Source organism: Sinocyclocheilus grahami, unplaced genomic scaffold (genome assembly GCF_001515645.1).
Source record: "Sinocyclocheilus grahami isolate Dianchi unplaced genomic scaffold, SAMN03320097.WGS_v1.1 scaffold1086.1, whole genome shotgun sequence".
Taxonomy (NCBI): Eukaryota; Metazoa; Chordata; class Actinopteri; order Cypriniformes; family Cyprinidae; genus Sinocyclocheilus; species Sinocyclocheilus grahami.
In genome coordinates, this window is record NW_015506265.1 from 89,337 (window position 1) to 108,878 (window position 19,542).

The 19,542-nt window shown below is 36.6% G+C and overlaps 2 protein-coding genes across 3 annotated transcripts in view; both read right to left on the reverse strand.

Annotated features, from left to right (window-relative positions):
* Positions 1–542: 542 nt before the first annotated feature.
* On the reverse strand, positions 543–10,470 carry c18h3orf33 (c18h3orf33 homolog (H. sapiens)). The gene is made up of 5 exons (XM_016252072.1): positions 10,321–10,470; positions 10,076–10,135; positions 3,010–3,163; positions 1,921–2,081; positions 543–952 (listed from the first exon to the last, which is right to left on the reverse strand). The coding sequence occupies exons 1-5, from the start codon at positions 10,429–10,431 to the stop codon at positions 680–682; spliced, it is 759 nt and encodes a 252-aa protein (XP_016107558.1). The 5' UTR covers positions 10,432–10,470; the 3' UTR covers positions 543–679.
* A 1,422-nt stretch (positions 10,471–11,892) lies between these two features.
* Positions 11,893–19,542, reverse strand: part of LOC107566588 (acetyl-coenzyme A transporter 1) — a 10,658-nt gene continuing 3,008 nt past the window's right edge. For both annotated transcript variants that reach the window (XM_016252078.1, XM_016252079.1), the window contains exons 2-7: positions 18,309–19,071; positions 16,689–16,891; positions 16,392–16,576; positions 16,139–16,256; positions 13,035–13,250; positions 11,893–12,950 (exon numbers count right to left, since the gene is read on the reverse strand). In XM_016252078.1, the coding sequence (XP_016107564.1) occupies positions 12,783–12,950; positions 13,035–13,250; positions 16,139–16,256; positions 16,392–16,576; positions 16,689–16,891; positions 18,309–19,029 (1,611 nt within the window). In that variant the 5' untranslated portion in view covers positions 19,030–19,071 and the 3' untranslated portion in view covers positions 11,893–12,782. The remainder of the gene's footprint in view (positions 12,951–13,034; positions 13,251–16,138; positions 16,257–16,391; positions 16,577–16,688; positions 16,892–18,308; positions 19,072–19,542) is intronic.

The window sequence follows — 19,542 nt, forward strand, 5'->3', positions numbered from 1 at the left end:
GCTAACATTTCTGAATATTAATTGTCTTTTAAACCTTTGTCTTCATCTTTTAGATAAGTTTTCTTCCATTCAAGCACCTTTTCCCCTCTTCTAGGCTCTTTTCCCCATCTCCAAAGTACTAAGGCCTTTAGGACCCTGAGAAGGTGGCACCCCCAGTGCACTTTGTCTTGTGAGTGTGATGTTTCTATAGTAATGGGGATCCCTCCTCCTCATTGTCTCCATAGGGGCATCGCTAGACCCCCACTGCCATGTCATCGTGACAAAGCACTCCCCCCGCCTCCCCAGGGAAAGAGAAAACCGAGAGGTCTGTGGGATATGGATTTATGGGAGGAGGGATAAGTACAAAGGCTTTCCGGTTGTCAGGAATATGACGATGGTGTCCAACGCTACAGGTGTAGGACAGCATGAATAATGTGATGGATTACACAAAACTGCAACGTGTTAAGAACGTCTGTCTTCATGTTGGGTAAATAAGGACATGTGTGAAGAGACAGGTCAAAGTAATAAGCATAAAAACACATGGATGATTCAATCATTTCAAGTTTAATTGCTGCTAACCTTATCCATGAAGTTCAGGTCTGAGATCAGCAATATAGCACATTTAGAATAAATACTTCAAACAAAACAACTCTGCACAATGAATAACCAACCTTGTTTTGTTTTTTGAAAAGGGAATATTTCACTTCTCTTTAGCCCCTGACGTCCATTTGAAGAGTTTTTTAACCGAGATGAAGAGCAGATTGCTCCTCAAGACATTAGCAGCTCTCTCCCAGCGACTCTCTTCCTTCCACAGGCCTTTCCCTTTTTTCTCTGCTCTGCTCTCGGCCCTCAGAAAGCGCTTATAGAGACGCCAGTAGACCCGAGAGTGAGAGTCCAGACCCACAAAAGGAGAAGTCCTAGCCAATCCATGCCTCAAAAGTTCCTCATTCACACAGGTGTTAAAGAGTGAACCCTAGAGAGAAATTCAATGCAATGTGGGTTTAAAGGATTTTCTCTCTTTTTTTAAGCAAAATGTGACTAATAACATAAACAATTATAATATTTATTATACATTTAATCATTTAGATTTAGAATTTATTCATTCAGAATTGTTATTCATTTTTCCAGTTGCTTGTGATTACTGTGTTTTAACAATCAATTTATAGAAACTGCATATAGAAATACAAAGAGCAATTTCTAAAAAAAGGAGGACAAAAATATAACCAAGTAGAAATTTTCACTGTAATTAATACTCTAAGACTTTTCTAGGCTTAGAAACAACACATTTGAAATCCCCTGATATTTCCAGCTTTCCATGACTGTGTTCCATGAACCCTGTTTAACTTGTATGATATTAGATCTAAAGTGGTGGTTCTTAACCACGGGGCCAGGACTCACTAGGGGGCCTCAAAACTCAAAATGATTTAAAATAAGGAGGGGGGGGGCATTAAATGCAGGCTAAACAAATCAAGATATTTCTTATTTCAACTCCTTCCTTCAACTGGTTCTCAACTTTTTTTGTCTTAGAAGAGCCCAGGCTTCTTTAAAATAAATAAATAAATTCCAGATCGATAGATCGATAGATAGATCTCATAACTCTGTGGCCATTTTTATAATAAATATACTTCTTTATAAGTTATGCCTAGCTCCAAAATAATAAGGTAAAATGGTTGAGTATACGTAAGTAAATAAGCAAGTAAATAAATAAATAAATACATACATACATAAATAAATAATCCTTATCCAGTAAATCACAAACAGCTGGAAACATAACTGGGTCTTTCTTTGAATACTGTTGTGGAAAATTGGGTCTTGCAGCCAAAAAGGCTGAAAACCACTGCTCTAAAGTGTCTTTTTTCCCTATCAAAGCCTCTCATTTGTCAAGCAAACAACTTTCACGGTGGCATCTGACCCTGTGCTAATCTGGTATATCGCACCTACCCTGTTAACCGACACTAGGCAGTGGAGGGTCTCGTTCTGCCGAGTGATCAGTTGGAGCCACACTGTCTCAGCTGGTTTCAGCTGTTGACCAATCCAGTCCTGCCCTTCTGCGGTCAGCTCCACTCCAGCCAGACGCACATCCAGAAGGGTCATGGACTGACCTGCAGAAGACAGTGTGAGTTGTCATCTCTAGCCAACAACCCATTAAAACGCTATATCAACAAGACTCTATTTCAAAGAGCTTTTACGAAGGGAAAACAGTTTATGGAGTCAGTTTAAAGCAGCGAGACATCTGAAGGATTTAAAGAAAGGATCATTTTCTGTGTCTGGGAGGACCATTATGTGAACAAGACCAGTAAGGTCATGCTATCCTGATGAGTATTAGTCTCTGTGGTGTACAGGAGAAAGCTAGTACAAGCACCAAGAGGTCAAGCTTAACAAGGCCATCTGTGAATCACAGTGACATTGAAAGACATAATCGTCTTAGCTATCCTTCAGGGAGTTGATATGTGACCGGTATCGCACATTTAGATCACATCTAAACTCATTTTGAAGGCGGGTCCATAATAGAATTACTCTGACTGCCTCTTTCCACTAACTGATTTACAGAGATTCATTTGAAAATACTGAAACACAATCTTGTAGATGTGCAAATGTTAACAACAAATTAGTGGCAATTTGATATAGTTCTTTGATATAGGTTTTGCAGGGTTTGGAGTGTAACAACCAGACGACAAGAGAGAGAGAAATCCTATGTGCTTCATTGACTTATGTTAAAAGGCCAATAAGTTAATGGGCTTGAATCCAAGTTCAAAGGCAAAGTCACTTTTTTTAAGCAGGAAAAAAAAAACTTCTCTACACTTACTGACACAGCAGGAAATCCACAATTATGAAACCCGATAAAACTGTTTCTAAGAGAAACAGGCTTTTAAAGATTGAGTCATAATTGAGACCAGCTGTTGAGATGAACACATTGGTCCCTGTGACAGCTGTGAAATAAATGTGCAGGCCTACTGAAAGGACATTTAATTAAAGTGTGTGAGGGGGTCTTCCTGAAGGACTGCAAAAGGGGATCAAGTGGTTCCTTACGTTTAGTAAGCAGGCGACTGAGCAAAGGGACATAAATTGGAATGTGTTCCACTTCAAGCCCTTTTTCGGTAATATTTCTTAGTCTTCCTCTGATACTGATGTTTCTCTCAATGAATCGTGCTGGAATATCAGCTGCAGAGCCAAATTTTGTAATCTGCAAAACAAAGACAGGAAAATATGATTAAGAAAAAAAAAACATTAACAGTTTCAGGGCAGTAGGAGCATTTGCTGGTGAATGCCATAACTACACCGTCATGCTGGAAGAAAGCATGTTTTCCCATTAAAATATCAGGCATAACATGTCACAATTACCTGTTTTTGTTTACATAATATGTGTGTGTGTGTACTAGGGGTAGAACGGTTCGCGGAAAAGAATCGTACGGTTCTCCGCACACGGTTCGGCACGCGCTAGGACCGCGGTTCAACTTAAATCTGACAACGCATCTGTAATATGGTTTGCTATAAATAACACGTAAAACAAACAGGGTTCGGCTAATGTATGTTTCTGTTGATGGATGCGCATTCTGGCTTCCCAGTACATTACAACAACAGCGATAAAAAAAAAACGTGGACAAACCATTCACTCTTGTTCAATGCGAATGCCGTAAACTGGAATATGAGCATTTATTCCGTAATCACCCGGGTGCTGATAGCACGCGCGCACAGGTAAGACCTTAACAGCACACGTCGATATCGGTGTTTAAACTAAACTCATTTAAAGGAGTCATATGATGCGATTAAAATTTGTCCTTTCTCTTTGAAGTGTTACAAGCTCTTGGTGCATAAAGAGGATATGTAAAGTTGCAAAGACTAAAGTCTCAAATCCAAAGAGATATTTTTTATAAAAGTTAAGAGTCAACCATGCCTACCTAAAACGGCTCGTTCTAACAAGCCCCCACATGTCTACGTCACGATGTGGGAAGATTTGCATAACGCCACCCAAATGTTCACGCAAAGAAAGAAGGCGTAACTTTTATTCTCGCTGTAATATGGTTGCTGCCGCCATGTCGTGAATACTCTGGGTTTCGTTGTGAAAGCGAAACTACTTGTTTGGCCTTCCAAAAGACGACGATATCCGCTTCGTCATGCCTAGAGCTGATCCGTGCTGGTCGCTGAGGAAATACATCAACTTCGCGCTGTGGATCGCTGGATCGGCGCTCACCGTGGACAAAGTGGAGTCCAACATGTGGGGTCGTCACATGTGGTTGCCGCAAGCCCGCTTGCCGCCGCTCACTCAAGGCCGCCATGTGTGACGCTGTGTTTCGCTGTGAAAGCGAAACTACATTGTTTGGCCTTCCAAAAGACGACACAACTAGAAATCAGTGGTTAGGTTGTATTTACAACACTGTTCCAGAACAGTTCAACCCAAATATCCAGATGTGTGCAGCACATTTTATGGAGGACTGTTTCCTGATCCTGGTAGAGTAGACTACAATGCCGGCAGTTCTGACTCAAAGACTGTAAGTACGTGTTTTATATATAAAGAATTTGCCACTGACGATTCAAACGCGAGTTCTGAGTAGTGAGTAGAGCTTGTTGTTTGTCATTTCTCCGATCACAAATGCAGACATGGTTTTATGTTTAATGCAATGCATAAAAAGACAGTATAAGTCATTATAATCCGTGATTATGTCCCCACTGGATGCAACAAATGCCTCATTTATAATGGGTTTTAATGTTTTTGTCTCGTCGCTCCGGCCGGACAGGGCATCACAGTATGGTAGGGGTATAACATTTCCTTCTTTTTAGCAACATCATATGACCCCTTTAAAGTCCCCATGAAATCAAAATTAAAGTTTTTTTGGGTGTTAGTATCAATATGTCAGTCTTAAGGTTATCTATAAGGCAGTGTGCTCCAAAACAGTGACAAAATTTGCATTTAGAAGATATAAGCATTCAAAGCTTGTAGTTCGTCACTTCCACCTAAACGGCTCAACGATTTTTTTGACGTCACATCGTACTTCAGCTTCTCACCAAAGTTTCTGTCCAATCAAATGCTCTCTAGAATCCGAAGCGCCCGCCCCCTACACTATAAAATAGACGCTGAAGCTGCGGCTGAAATCGGTCACTTGTCCACAGAATTAGTATTTTCTGTACAGTAAATGGCACGTAGTGCACTATATAGGGGACAGGGAACGATTCAAACAGTTTAAATATGCTTTCCATTGAGGAAAAAAATAAGTCTGGTTTCACGCTGTGTCACGCTAACCACCGCACCGCACACACACTCTGCTCCGGTCCAGAGACACGATAGCATGGAGCGGATCACATGTGCGAGTCGGCGCAGACCACAAAATGTATCGGAGCTATTTGAATTCTACACAGAATGCTATATTTTATAGCAAAATGGATGAGATTGTGGCTGGCATACCCTGTCAAATGCGGCTTTACGGAGCTCAATGGCTCTAGCCCAAGCTGTGATATAAACGAACGCTATTGGCTATTTTAAAAAGGGGCGGGGCTGCTTGATATGTCCCGCCCTGTCTTCCTGTTTCAGTTAAAATGACGTCAACACATAGAGTAACGCAGCGTGATTCTAAGCATTTCAGGGGAACTTTAAGCTTTGCCAGTTTAAACATTTAAGAGCCAGAGGACGTGAGTGAGAAGATTTGTGCGTGCGCTCATCCGAAGCTCATCCGCGTAAATATTAAGCTCTCTCTGAAGTATTGTGTTTAAATGGACAAAATTATCACAAAAATTATGTCAAAATGCCGTCTTGGTAAGAATCCTATAGCAGACATTAGGGATGGGGAGTCGACTCCAAAAGAGTCGATTCCTCGACGCTGAATAGCCCTATAGTCGACTCTCGGGGTCGACTCCGAAATCGCTGATGTCTTCATTGATTCTTAAATCCCTATAGTGCATGCATGGCAGTTGAGTGCTGTATTATATCAGCAAAGAGTGAACGAAATTAAGGGAGGGTCCATTTGCAGTGCAGTCCATGTGCGGTTCTAGACCTATGCGGTGCAGAAGCAGCACGGGCTCAGTGTGCTTTATTAAGCCTGTGTTATACTTTCCGCATGAGCAATCCGGACGCGTACACGGACAGCGCGCACGCGGAAAGTATAACACAGGCTTTAGTGTGCTCAGTGCGCTATGATCTGTGGCTAATACCACCATTAGTCTATTTTGATTTCAAATTTGAACGTTGTTACTATTTTTTTTCTCTCTCTCAGCATAGTGATTATCTTTTCACACAGTAATACTATATTTAATAGACATTCATGTTTAAGCGCAACATTATTAAATGCATTTTACTACTGTACTTATTTATATATTAAGTTTATATATCAAGATGCTCAAGCAAGTTGCAAAACCATTGACCAGGGGTGGCGAACATCAGTCCTGGAGAGCCGCAGCCCTGCAGAGTTTTGCTTCAACCCTAATCAAACACACCTGAACAAGCTAATCAAGGTCTGAATGGTTACTCGGAAGCTACAGGCAGGTGAGTTTTAATTAGGGTTGAAGCTGAACTCTGCAGGGCTGTGGCTCTCCAGGACCGGAGTTCGGCACCCCTGCCATAGACTGTAAAAAAAAGATGGACGACGCATCTCCTATTCCTTCCACCAGGAGCGTAGATTACGCAGGGGACGTGGGGGACGTGTCCCCCCCACTTTTAATATCACGTAAATTCGTCCCCCGCACTCTTTCGGGCAAGTGTGTTCACATAGAGGTTTTCAAAGGCTGGATTAAACTTCAAAAGTCAATGATGTCATTGAATAAATATGAGTGCTGCATGTTTCAAGTCAAAACGTGGCGCGGATGTCTTTATTTTAATGTATCTGAAGAAAACCGACTGTCCTCAGAAACGTGTGTCGTTGGCATTTTAATTTCATTTGACCTATAATTCCTGATAAAGCAGCGTTTATGAGAGCAGAGCTGCTTTGTGTACAGCCGTTACTGGGGAAAACGGCAATATTTCAGTGCTCCTAAAGCGCCACCTCGTGGCAGAGAATGAATTTGCATTTCCAGTAAGCCTTTCTTGCTGTTTATGGTCAGAATCAGATCAATGCAAATATCAACTCATGTTTTTACGCAGCAAACACATAGAGCTGTAAATGAGAAAGAAGTTAATGTGCCTTCTAAAAATCTAAACAATAAGACAGTAATATTTATACGTTTTAAATTGACATAATAATTTATATGCTTGATTTATCCCTTTTCATAAAAATGGTCTAAAGGCTGAAATGTTGTTGTATAAGATTTTTGTTTTTGTGAAAACCTGTATCTGAACTGTAAATCATGTAATTTTATGGCTCAGCACTGTATGTTACCACAGACATTGTCCGACCCCACTCATACTGTGTTCATTTTACTTGTACAGTCATAAATTGCCTTTAAAAAAAAAGTATTCTGCAGATACCCTGTAAATAGTGAAATAAAATTCCTTCCTTCATATGTGTTGATATTTGTGTATTGAAAATATTTTTGATTGACATTTAAACTCCTATCTGATTTTCTATATTTAAAAAAAAAGGTATTTTTTTATTTGGGCTAATTAAATTAATTTCCGGGCTACCAAAATCTGAAGAGTACCTGCCCGAAGTGCTACCAGGGATTTTGACATTTTGCGAGCCCTGTAGCCTATATGCATTTATGGTGCAATTAATACATTTCGTATCAATCCATGTACATTTTTAACATGAGCAATGCCCTGTATGCTGCAAAAATAGGCTCGATGCGATGCTGCAGACGCACCGCTCGGAACGCATCGCGTGAATGCTCAACATGGGAAAGGAAAAAAAACACACACTGCAAATGGAGTATGTGTGGAATAGTAAATGTAGTTTGTAATTATACATGCTTCTGTGACAGCTTCGTATAATTGATGTTTTGTTATGCAATGTTAGCCTATGTTTAATGCACTCAATAGCCTATAGGCTACATTTAGTTTTCAATATAGGCTATTCAATCATTAAACTAAGCTTAAACTGGCAGGCCTAAATTCGTATGTATTTTTGTATTTAGGCCTATTGTATTTATTTTTTAATAATGCTGTTTAAGACAATATAGGCCTACGTTTAGCGCCATCCCCTGACCATTATAATGTGACGAATTCATTAAAGAATATATTATTTTTTATTTAATTCTGAGAGAACATTCCACCACGGCTGTTTTCCGTGACTTTTCCCTCTGTGAAATTAAGTGTCGGCAACAGCAAGCAACAGTGATAGTTCATTTAAAGGTAATGTCACTGTTAGATTGGACTAATTTGGACAGTCATGGTAAATGGAGTCGAGGAGTCGAGGAGTCGATTCCGAAAAACCTGGAACCGAACACCCCTAGCAGACATAGCCGGCTGAACGTACTGGATCAGTGCATTCTCTTAAAGTGACAGCACTTTCTTAATATTAATCAAATAGCAACAATAAAAGAATTCACTCACTGCTCTTGATTGAATAGCTTTTGTAACTTTAATAAAGATTCATCTTTAATTTATACAGTGAAATATGCAATGCTGTTTTACATTTCATTACTTTATTCAATTTCTGTACCTAAAAACTAATGCTAACCTACCTAAAAAAAACTGAAAATCACTGTTTATTTTATTTGTATCTTTACTCTATTGTATTTATTTGTGCTGTTGCTTGTAGTTAAGATAGATTATTCTTATTTTCTTTATTTTTATTTGACAGTATAGTTTTCCCCTAAACATAGCACATACCGAACCGTACCGAAACCGTGACTCTAAAACCGCAATACAAACCGAACCGTGAGTAAGTTGAACCGTTCCACCCCTAGTGTGTACTGTGTATATTTATTATGTCTATATAAATACACACACATACATGTATATATTTAAGAAAAATATGTTGTTTATATATTAAATATATTTATCTGTAATATAAATAATACAAATATATACATGTAAATATTTTCTAAATATATACTGTATGTGTGTGTATTTATATATATACATGATAAATATACACAATAAACACACATATATTATGTAAACAAAACTTTTTATTTTGGATGCGATTAATGGCGATTAATCGTTTGACAGCACTAAATACAAAATTTAATTATTGAACATTTACACATTTTTGAACGATTATATTTTATGTAGGCCTATTTTCTTATTAACTAGTAAAACTACACATACTGAACAATATTTTTAAGCAGTGTATTGGTAGTTAGTATGCTACACGTCAAGAAATGACTGTTAAATAGTGCACAGTGTACTGTGATAATTTGAAGGAATTTTCTGTATTGATTTTTCACAGGTTTTCCATTTTTCTACAATATTTTTAAACTGATCAACAAGTGCAGGTACAAACTAATAACAAGGTGTTACCATAAATGATGAATTACTGAACAATTATTATTGAACAATTGCAACTAGCAACTTAATTTACGTGATATGTGTACTGCTAGACACCTTTGATGTCCTCTTTTTTGTGTAATTTAGAGAAAAAAAAAATGTATGCCTTTTTATCATTTGAATCACAGTTGCTAAAAGTTGCCAAATAAATGTTAAAAATAGCTACATTTGTTGCAAGTTGCTTTTTGAAGAAAAAATTGCTAGGGTAGTCTGAAAAATTGCTAAATTGGCAACAGCATGTAGCGCGTGTTAGCCAATCAGTAAAACATTCTGCCACCTCAACCAATGGTGTGAGTTTGGGGCGTGGCTACCAGGTAATTTTTTTTTTTTTTTTGGAGCTATTATTACCACCCGTTCACTTCAGTAAGTCAAAATCGACTTACTGAAGGGGTGGTAATATTAGCTCCAAGCAAAAACATTGTTAAACTGGTAGCCACGCCCCAATATAAAAACGAAAGCATTAGCATTAACACTTTTCCCAAACTTAAAGACCTACTTATTTTATCAAGCTTTCGGCGTTTGATTAGGTCGGAGAATTGAGAGGGATTAGCTGCATGTTTTTCTTGATGTTATGTCTTGTTGTTACTTTATGTTTGCATGAATTTTAGTATTATTTCTTATGTATGGACAGCACTTTGGTCCATTGTAATGGTTTTGAAAGTGCTTTATACATAAAAGTTGAGTTGAGTTACAGAGAAATAAAAGCGTGTCATCAAGCGTGTGTGTTGCATTTAACGTTACCAGTCTGATGCTCCTTGCTATGATGAGAAGACCCACGAGACCAAGACAGCTGCTGATGTTCTGTTGGGGAGCATATTAAAATATGCAAATATCAACATAGCACAATGTAACATTTATTGCGTCTTGCATGGGCAGCTGGCATACAATTCGTAGTTCAACTCAATATCTCAATACAGGGAGCGGTCATTTTTCTACACCATTAAAGAGAAATCAAATGACACGCATTGTTCAAATCTGTTACTTACCCGGACAAACGTTAAGTTATCGTCAGCAAACTGTGATATATGTGCAATGATATTTTTAGAGGGCTTGTTCTCCTCGTTCACATCTGAACCATCCGAACCTCCAGGCGGCATGTTGTTTACAGAGGAAGAACTACAAAATTAAGCCACGCCCACCGTTTAAGGGTAGCGAGTTAGGTCAAAAGTGAAACGCGTTTTGAGTTTTACATGTACAAACTTCATAAGGGCAAGCCTTAAAGGGGTCATATGATGCGATTTCAATTTTTCCTTTCTCTTTGGAGTGTTACAAGCTCTTGGTGCATAAAGAAGATCTGTAAAGTTGCAAAGACTAAAGTCTCAAACCCAAAGAGATATTCTTTATAAAAATTCAGAGTCAGCCACGCCTACCTAAAACGGCTCGTTCTAACACGCCCCCACATGTCTACCTCACTATGGGGGAAGATCGGCATAATGCCGCCCAAATGTTCACGCAAAGAAAGAAGGCGTAACTTTTATTCTCGCTGTAGTATTGTTGCCGCCGCCACCATGTCCTGAAGGCGCTGTGTGTTTCGTTGTGAAAGCGAAACTACTTTGTTTGGTCTTCCAAAAGAGGACGATATCGCTTCGTCATGCCTAGAGCTGATCCGTGCTGGTCGCTAAGGAAATACTACAACTTCGCGCTGTCGATCGCCGGATCGGCTTTCACCGTGGACGAAGCGGAGTCCAGCCCGGGGTCGTCACATGTGGTTGCCGCAGGCATCACAATATGGTAAGGGATGTAACATTTCCGTCACACGCTTGAGGAATTCGGCCAATCACAACACACTGGATAGCTGGCCAATCAGAGCACACATCTCTTTTCAGACCGATGAGCTTTGTAAAAATCGACGCGTTTCAGAAAGGCGGGGCATAGAGGAGAAACAATAATGTACAGTATGTGGAAAATAATGTGTTTTTTGAACCTTAAACCACACAAACACATTTCATTACACCAAACACACAAAATAATGCAGCATTTTAGCAGCATCATATGACCCCTTTAACACAAATGGACCAGACTTCCTTTAATTTATTTGTATATAAGATATGCATTTAGTTTGGGAATGTTGATAAAAACGTTGCTTGGAACAGTTTACAAGTATTTACAAAGATCAAAGTCACACTGCAGCTGTACGCTCTCCTCAAACTTCTCTCCCCATTATATGACACAAATTAAGGTGAACGCTTAATGAAGAGTAGTACAAATATGAAGAAATTTGCATGAGGGAAAATTTTACAACAGGTCAAATATTTAGCCATACACTACAGTATTTTACAGGGATAGTTTACAAAAAAGAAAATTCTGCCATTCAGTCCATGTTCTTTCAAACTCATTTGGCTTTTTTTCATCCCATGGAACACAAAAGAAGATTTTAAAGAAAAAGTTGATGTAAAAGTGAATAGAGACTGAGGCTGTCAGTCCTTAATGCGATAATTCACGCAAAATGTCATCATTTACTGTCATCATTAACCTGTATGAGTTTCTTTCTTCTGTTGAGCACAAAAGAAGATATTTTGAAGAATGTTATGCCATTGACTTCCATAGCATGGGGGAAAAAACTGTCCCCTCTTTTGTGTTTATTAAAGAAAGTCATACAGTTTTGAAGAATGAAGAGGAGTTACTAAAGACAGAACTGCCAAACTTCATTAAAATCACTGGCCATAAAAATACAAAGAAAAAGCGGAAAAAAAGAAATAGTAATACATACAGTCTTTGTCAATCTTATTTTTTTCCTGGCCTTGCAGAAGTTATAGTTCAATTTCTTCACTTGCTTTTTATATTGATACCTAGGTCATTTAAGGTAACAGTGATTTATATACACATAATAGAAACCAACATAATAAAACCATTTCACCTCTATAACCAATTTCAATAGTACTACAGCCAGTTTCATTCACAAATATGTGATTGATGAGACCCTTTTGGTCAATACTGTATAAATATTTACATTCCACCTGAAGAGCTCAAATAGAATCAAGTCTTTCTGCAGAAAAAGCATAAAAGCTGAAATGTGAATTTTGCAGCAACAACTTGTGTCATGTATAATAATATCAGAAGACCCACAGTCTTTTTGGGAGAAACTTGTATGATATTAGAAACGGAAAAGCACAGGCACAGGAACTCAAGTATTTCTAAGACAAATGCTTGATGAAATAGGCATCTGAGCAGTGAATGTCATGCCATTACTGTGTATCATGTACTTCACACGTAAGCTAGTGCCATCTCTATTTCAATTTGGCATAAAAGCTCTGGTTCTTGGGGATAATGGAACAGACATGCTAAGAATTTAATAGTACACTATATTCTACTATTTCTGTCCTCAAAGTGGTTAAGCCTGTCTACAGGCCTGCTTTAGCATGACAAAAAGAAGTAGTTACTCAGAGAAGGAAAGAGAGGGCAAGGCATGAAGTAACTTTACAACAAGAGACAGAGTCCAGTAGAGATGCTATTTGGCAACCCTGCAATGCCACGCAGAGGGGCTCTCTTCCTGTAACCGCTTCATTTTTTTCCCGAAGAAGATCCACCAGCAGAGACCGATCAGAACACACACCACAGATTCAACGTAGTAACCGTCCAACGTTGTCACACACGTGCCGCCCTCTCTGACACAGAGCTGAAGACAATATAAGAACAGGTTAAAATTATAGACATAGTTAAACGTCACCAATTAGCAAATGCGATTCAATTAAACACTTACCCCTGCTTCTTCAACCGAGCCACACGTCTGTCCTGGGGCTCCCTGGCACTCTTTAAAGGTGAGAGGGTCTACCAGCCATAGAGCTAGAGTAGAGGGCCAGTTCCCTCCTAGATTAGTCACAGTGTTCAAAAGGGTCATGTAGGTGCCTCCTATCATAGGGTCACTGACCTTGGCGTGAAAGGCCATGCAAGCAACATACATGCTGTATAGTGCCACCTAGTGGAGAAAGACATTTCACAGTGAATACACAAGTGCACAAACCTAAATTGTTGATTTTAATCTAAATGATCGATTATTATATATACATATATATATATATATATATATATATACACACACATTTAAAATCTATTAAATTGCATATTAGGGAATATAATCCGATTAAATTGAAATAAATAATTTTATAATTAAATTTAAAAAACACATGTAAACACTTGTTTTATGCTGAGTGGCCTCTCAATTTTCTTATATTTTTATAGTAATATATAATATATAATTATGACTGGTCTGTGTGTGCAATTTTACAAAACTTGAAGACATTCTCAACATATATAAGAAATAGGCTTTTCAAGAAAGAAAACATTTAAAAGATAAAAATGAAGAATTAGTAAGAATAAAAATGTAACGGTAGCCTGAATTTGAGAATTTTAAAATGTAATATAACTTAATTAATTAGTTATGAAAAATAACGCGATTAAAATATTTTAACGCAGTTAACGCACTGGCCTCGCCCCCCCAGACCTGTACTTCATCTTACATTACATACAGTTGACTGTTGACAAATATGCCTATGATGAAGGGCAACAACTCCATAAATGCAGTCATGCCCTAAAATTCAAGATATTGGTGCAAAACTGCTCATTTTTAAAAATATTTAGAAAAAATATTGTCTATTTTTGCTCAGTTTTGACAACAAAAATATTACCTAAAGCCACAGCACAACTGCTGCACGTCTCCGAGCAACACAGCGGTGATTCTATATGAATCCGTGTTTTGAATGAATCGGGTTGACCAATGATTCAAAGGCCCATTCATAGAGAGAGCCGTTTACTTCATTATTGAATGAATCAGACGTTTGAACGAATCGAATGAATGCATGACTCATAAAGACATTTACCGCCACCTGCTCGCAGCTTTAGTTCCTTACTTAGAGTATTATTGTATTATTTCATGTAAAATAAATAAATAAAGGGGAAAAAAACATTTAAAGGGATGATTTACCCCCCAAAAATTTTATTATGTCATAATTTACTCAAACCCGAATGACTTACTTTCTTTTGTGGAACATAAAAGAAGGTATTTTGAAGACAGTTGGTAACAAAGCCGTTTTGGTTACCAGTGACTTTCACTGCATAAATGAAAAAGGAAAAAAAAAAAAAAAAAAACGGAGATGTTTCTCAAATTATTTTCTTTTATGTTCCATTTATGTAAGGCCGTTGTAGCCTAAACGTTTATGTGTAATAAATTTGATGTTGAATCAAATAAAAAAAATGTAAAAGCTACTATTTGTAATGTCTACTTAATACTTTCTCATTTAACACAAAAATAGCTTTAAATAATCTTTTGGGGGTATTTTCACATCCAAATGTAATTTGCGATTAATTATATGAATTAATCGACACATGTAATTACCGACTGACAGCCCTAGTAATATAGCATTGTATGTATATATGCATACGTGCAAATAAATAAATCATGATTTATTGACTAATCAATGTAAATCAATAAATAAATACATAAATGTATAACTAAATACAAAAACACAAACATATACAGTACCGTTCAAAAGTTTGGGATTAGTAAGATTTTTAAATGTTTTTTTAAAGAAGTTTCTTCTGCTCATCAAGGCTGCATTTATTTGATCGTAGTGTAATATACTGTATATATATATATATATATATATTTAATGCCATTTCAGCATCAATGGCTATTTTCATGGCATTTTTGTGAAATATTATTGCAATTTAAAATAACAGTTTTCCATTTTAATATACTTTAGCAAAGCTGAATTTTCAGCATCATTACTCCATTCTTCAGTGTCACATGATTCTTCAGAAATCATTCTGATATGCTGATTTAAAATCAATGTTGGTTAACAGTTCATATTTTTTGAGACCTGTGATACTTTTTTCAGGATTCTTTGATGAATAAAAAGTAAAAAAGAATGTTTATTTATAATAGAAATGTTGTGCTACAATATACACTACTATTCAAAGGTTTGGGGTCAGTAAATTGCTTCTTTCTTTTTTTTAAAGAAATTAATACTTTTATTTAGAAAGGATATGCTAAATGGATAAAAAGTGGTAGTAAAGACTTGTACTGTTAGAAAAGATTTCTATTTTGAAAAAAATGCTGTTCTTTTATACTTTTTATTCATCAAAGAATCAAAGAAAAAAGTATCACAAAAAAGAATGTTTATTTATAATAGAAATGTTGTGCTACAATATACACTACTATTCAAAGGTTTGGGGTCAGTAAATTGCTTCTTTCTTTTTTTTAAAGAAATTAATACTTTTATTTAGAAAGGATATGCTAAATGGATAAAAAGTGGTAGTAAAGACTTGTACTGTTAGAAAAGATTTCTATTTTGAAAAAAATGCTGTTCTTTTATACTTTTTATTCATCAAAGAATCAAAGAAAAAAGTATCACAAAAAAAATATTAAGCAGCACAACGGTTTCAACACTGATAATAAATCAGCATATTAGAATGATTTCTAAAGGATCATGTGACACTGAAGACTGGAATAAAGGCTTATGAAAATTCACAGAAATAAATTATATTTATTAAAATAGGAAACCAATATTTGAAATTGCAATAATATTTCACAATATTTCTGTTTTTTTTTTCCTTCTGTATTTTGGATCAAATAAATGCAGCCTTGATGAGCATAAGAGACTCCATTATAATTATAATTAATTATAATAATTTATGCATTTAGTAGACGCTTTTATCCAAAGCGACTTACAGTGCACTCAGGCTATACATTTTTTACCAGTATGTGTATATACATATTTTACCATTAAAAAACATTACTGATCCCAAACTTTTAAACGACCAAAAAAGTCACAGATCAAACTGCAAACAAAGTTAATATAAACTAACCTGATGTGCTGCATAGCTCAGCAGCACAACAGCATAGTAATACACTGGGAAGCCTTGCTCCTGCCGAACACTTGGGGTCCACCAGACCAGCAGGGCATACTCCAAACCAATCAGCAGCCTTTGAGGAACACAAGCCACGGGTTTCCTATTACTCAACCCAATGCATGCATTCCCTCTAATGATTACACATGTGGCTGTATCAAATCTTGTGTAAAGTCAAGAATCCAGGCATGTGTGTTGATTTTGTTTGTACCTGAATGGGAAAGCTTTGTAGAAAATGTCAAGGGGACGTGGCCCAGCTGTGTATTTACTAATAACTAGAGGCAGCAAGATTTGCAGAGGCACCATGGGAACCGCCAATAGAGCCAGCTGCTCTTTAGGAACCCCAGCTTCCACTAGCTTCAGCCCCGTCACGGCATCAGCTGCGGAGAAACCGATCTGAAAGTAGAGAGGAAGAGGAATGAATTAAGACTGATTTGCATAAAACTATTACGTTACAGCAGTTAAAACAGGAAGATGACTATAGTAAGGCCCGGCTAAGTGACATTACCTTAGCGGTCAGCAGAAGGACACAGAAGGTAAAGACAGTGGGCATTTTAATTATGGAGAATAAAAGTTCATAGGTCTCCATAACACTCTGTGTCTCCTCTTTAGGCTTCTTCTTAGTATGGTGCTGTTTGCTGTTTTCCTTTTTCAAGATAGCAACCAGAGTGGTAGAAACAATGAACACAATCCCCCAGAAAAACAGGAAATCTGAAAGAGAGCAGAACAGAACAAAGTAGAAAGTATCAGTAAACCTGCATCTCTAGTCACATGATTTCATTTATTTAGGTCGATTTAATACTGAAAAAAGTATATGTTGCCAGTCAAAAGATTGGGATTAGTAAGATTTTTTATGTTTTTTCAAGATCATCAAGGCTGCGTTTATTTGATCAAAAATACAGAAATCAGTAATATTGTCAAATATGGTTTTCACATATTTTGATATACTTTAAAACATAATTTATTCATGTGATGCAAAGCTGAATTTTCATCAGCCCTTACTCCAGTCTTCAGTGCCACACGATCCTTCAGAAATCATTCTGATTTATGATCAATATGCTGTTTTATTATAACTGTTGGAAACAGTTGTGCCGCTTAATATTTTTTTGAAACCTGTGATACTTTTTTTCAGGATTCTTTGATGAATAAAAAGTTAAAAAGTCTTCAAAATAGAAATCTTTTCTAACAATGTAAGTCTTTACTATGACTTTTTTTTAAATCAATTTAACACATCCTTACTGAATAAACGTATTAACTCTTTTCAAAAAAAGAAAGAAACAATTTACTGACCCCAAACTTTTGCATGGTAGTGTATATTGTTTCAAAAGATTTATCATTTAAATAAATGCTGTTCTTTTTTTATTCACAGGTTCCAAAAAATATTAAGCAGCACAACTGTTTCCAACATTGACGACAAATCATCATATTAGAATTATTTCTGGAGGATCATGTGACACTGAAGACTGGAGTAATGGCTGATGAAAATTCAACTTTGCATCACAGGTATAAAGAATATTTTAAAGTATAGTAAAATAGAAATCTTGTATTTTAAATTGCAATCATATTTCACAATATTACAGTTTTTTTCTGTATTTTTGATCAAATAAATGCAGCCTTGATGAACATAAGACATTTCTTTAAAAAAAATTTAAAAAAACTTCCAAAACTAGTGTATGCATATTTGAAGAAAAAAGAGGTTTCTTTCAAAAACATTAAACATGCATACACAAACACAACATATATTCATATAAATATTATATAAAGTGTTTTATGTTTTTGAAAGAAATTCTTATGCTCACCACAGCAGCAAATTATTGTGAGAGTAGTTGGAATTAAATTTCTATTAAAAATATATATTTTTAAAAATATATATAATTTATTCCTGTTGTGCTGCTTAATATTTTTTTGGAATCCTATATTAAGGATCCATTTGTGAACAGAAAGATCAAAAGAACAACACTTATTTAAAATAAAAATGCTCTGTAGCAATGAACAAAGATTTTACTTTCACGTTTGATCATTTTAATGCATTCTTGCTGAATACAAATATTAAAGAATATTTTTTGGGAAATATTTCTTTAAACAAATAATCATTATATATAATAAATATAACAATTGTTAAAGATACCTGAGAGTGTTACAATGCCTCGTTCCTGAGGCTCAAACCTCAGATACTTGTTGCAGAAATCAGCAGACTCCAGAGCCAGAAACAACACATTTCCTAGGAAGTATCCAGCCGTCTGACCCACAGAGTTACAAGTGGAAGCATAACCCACATTCTCCCTGGACAGCATAGTCAAAGCCCAGCCATCAACGGCAATATCTTGTGTGGCTGCGAGGAAAGCCAGCATGAAGAAGACTGCAGTCAGAGTGATCACATCAGGCCCCCTCTGTCCATCGGTCTGAAGCATTGCATCAACCGAGACGGACAGGTAAAGCATAAAAAGACCTAGCAGGTACTGAGTGGGCACCAGCCACGACTTCCTCCTGCCAAACTGCCGCAGGTACAGCGAGTCCACCAGGGGAGCCCAGAACAGCTTTAGACTGAAGGGCCAAAAGACGAAGCTAAAATAGGCCTGGTCCTTGTAGCTAACGTTCTTACTCTGCATGATGAGAGGGATGCTCCCAGCCAAGCCTAAGGGAATGCCCTGAAGCACATATAAAAACAGTAACAGGCCCACATTGGCCAGTTCTCCTTTAATTCCGTGACTCGCTTTCGAGTTTGGCAGAAGAGCTTCCTCTTCATCCTCCACTTCTAGCTTGGATTCCCTTTCACCCTTATCTGAGTTGGACACCACGGGCTTCCGCTGCCTCCCGTTCTTGTGTGTGATAGATTGAGACAGTTCCATCTTAACCTCCCGGGCATCAATCCAGATATGTCCTCAAAACACCTGCATATTTATTTTAAAAAAGCAGTGTTATATTAGTATAATTGAGATCCTATTATATATATATATATATATATATATATATTAGTGCCGTCAAACGATTAATCGCGATTAATCAGAGTCAAAATGTGTGTGTGCTGTTTATATTTATTATGTAATTATAATTATAAATGCAAACACATGCATGTACAGTATATATTTAAGAAAAATATGTTGTTTATATATTAATATATTTATATATAATATAAAATACAAGAATATAAATGTAAATGTATATGCATGTAAATATTTCCAAAATATATACTGTATGTGTGAGTATTTATATATACATAATAAATATACACAATACACATACATGTATTATGTAAACAAAAACTTTTATTTTGGATGCGATTAATCGTTTGACAGTACTAATATATATATATATATATATATATATATATATATATACACACAGTGGTGTGAAAAAGTGTT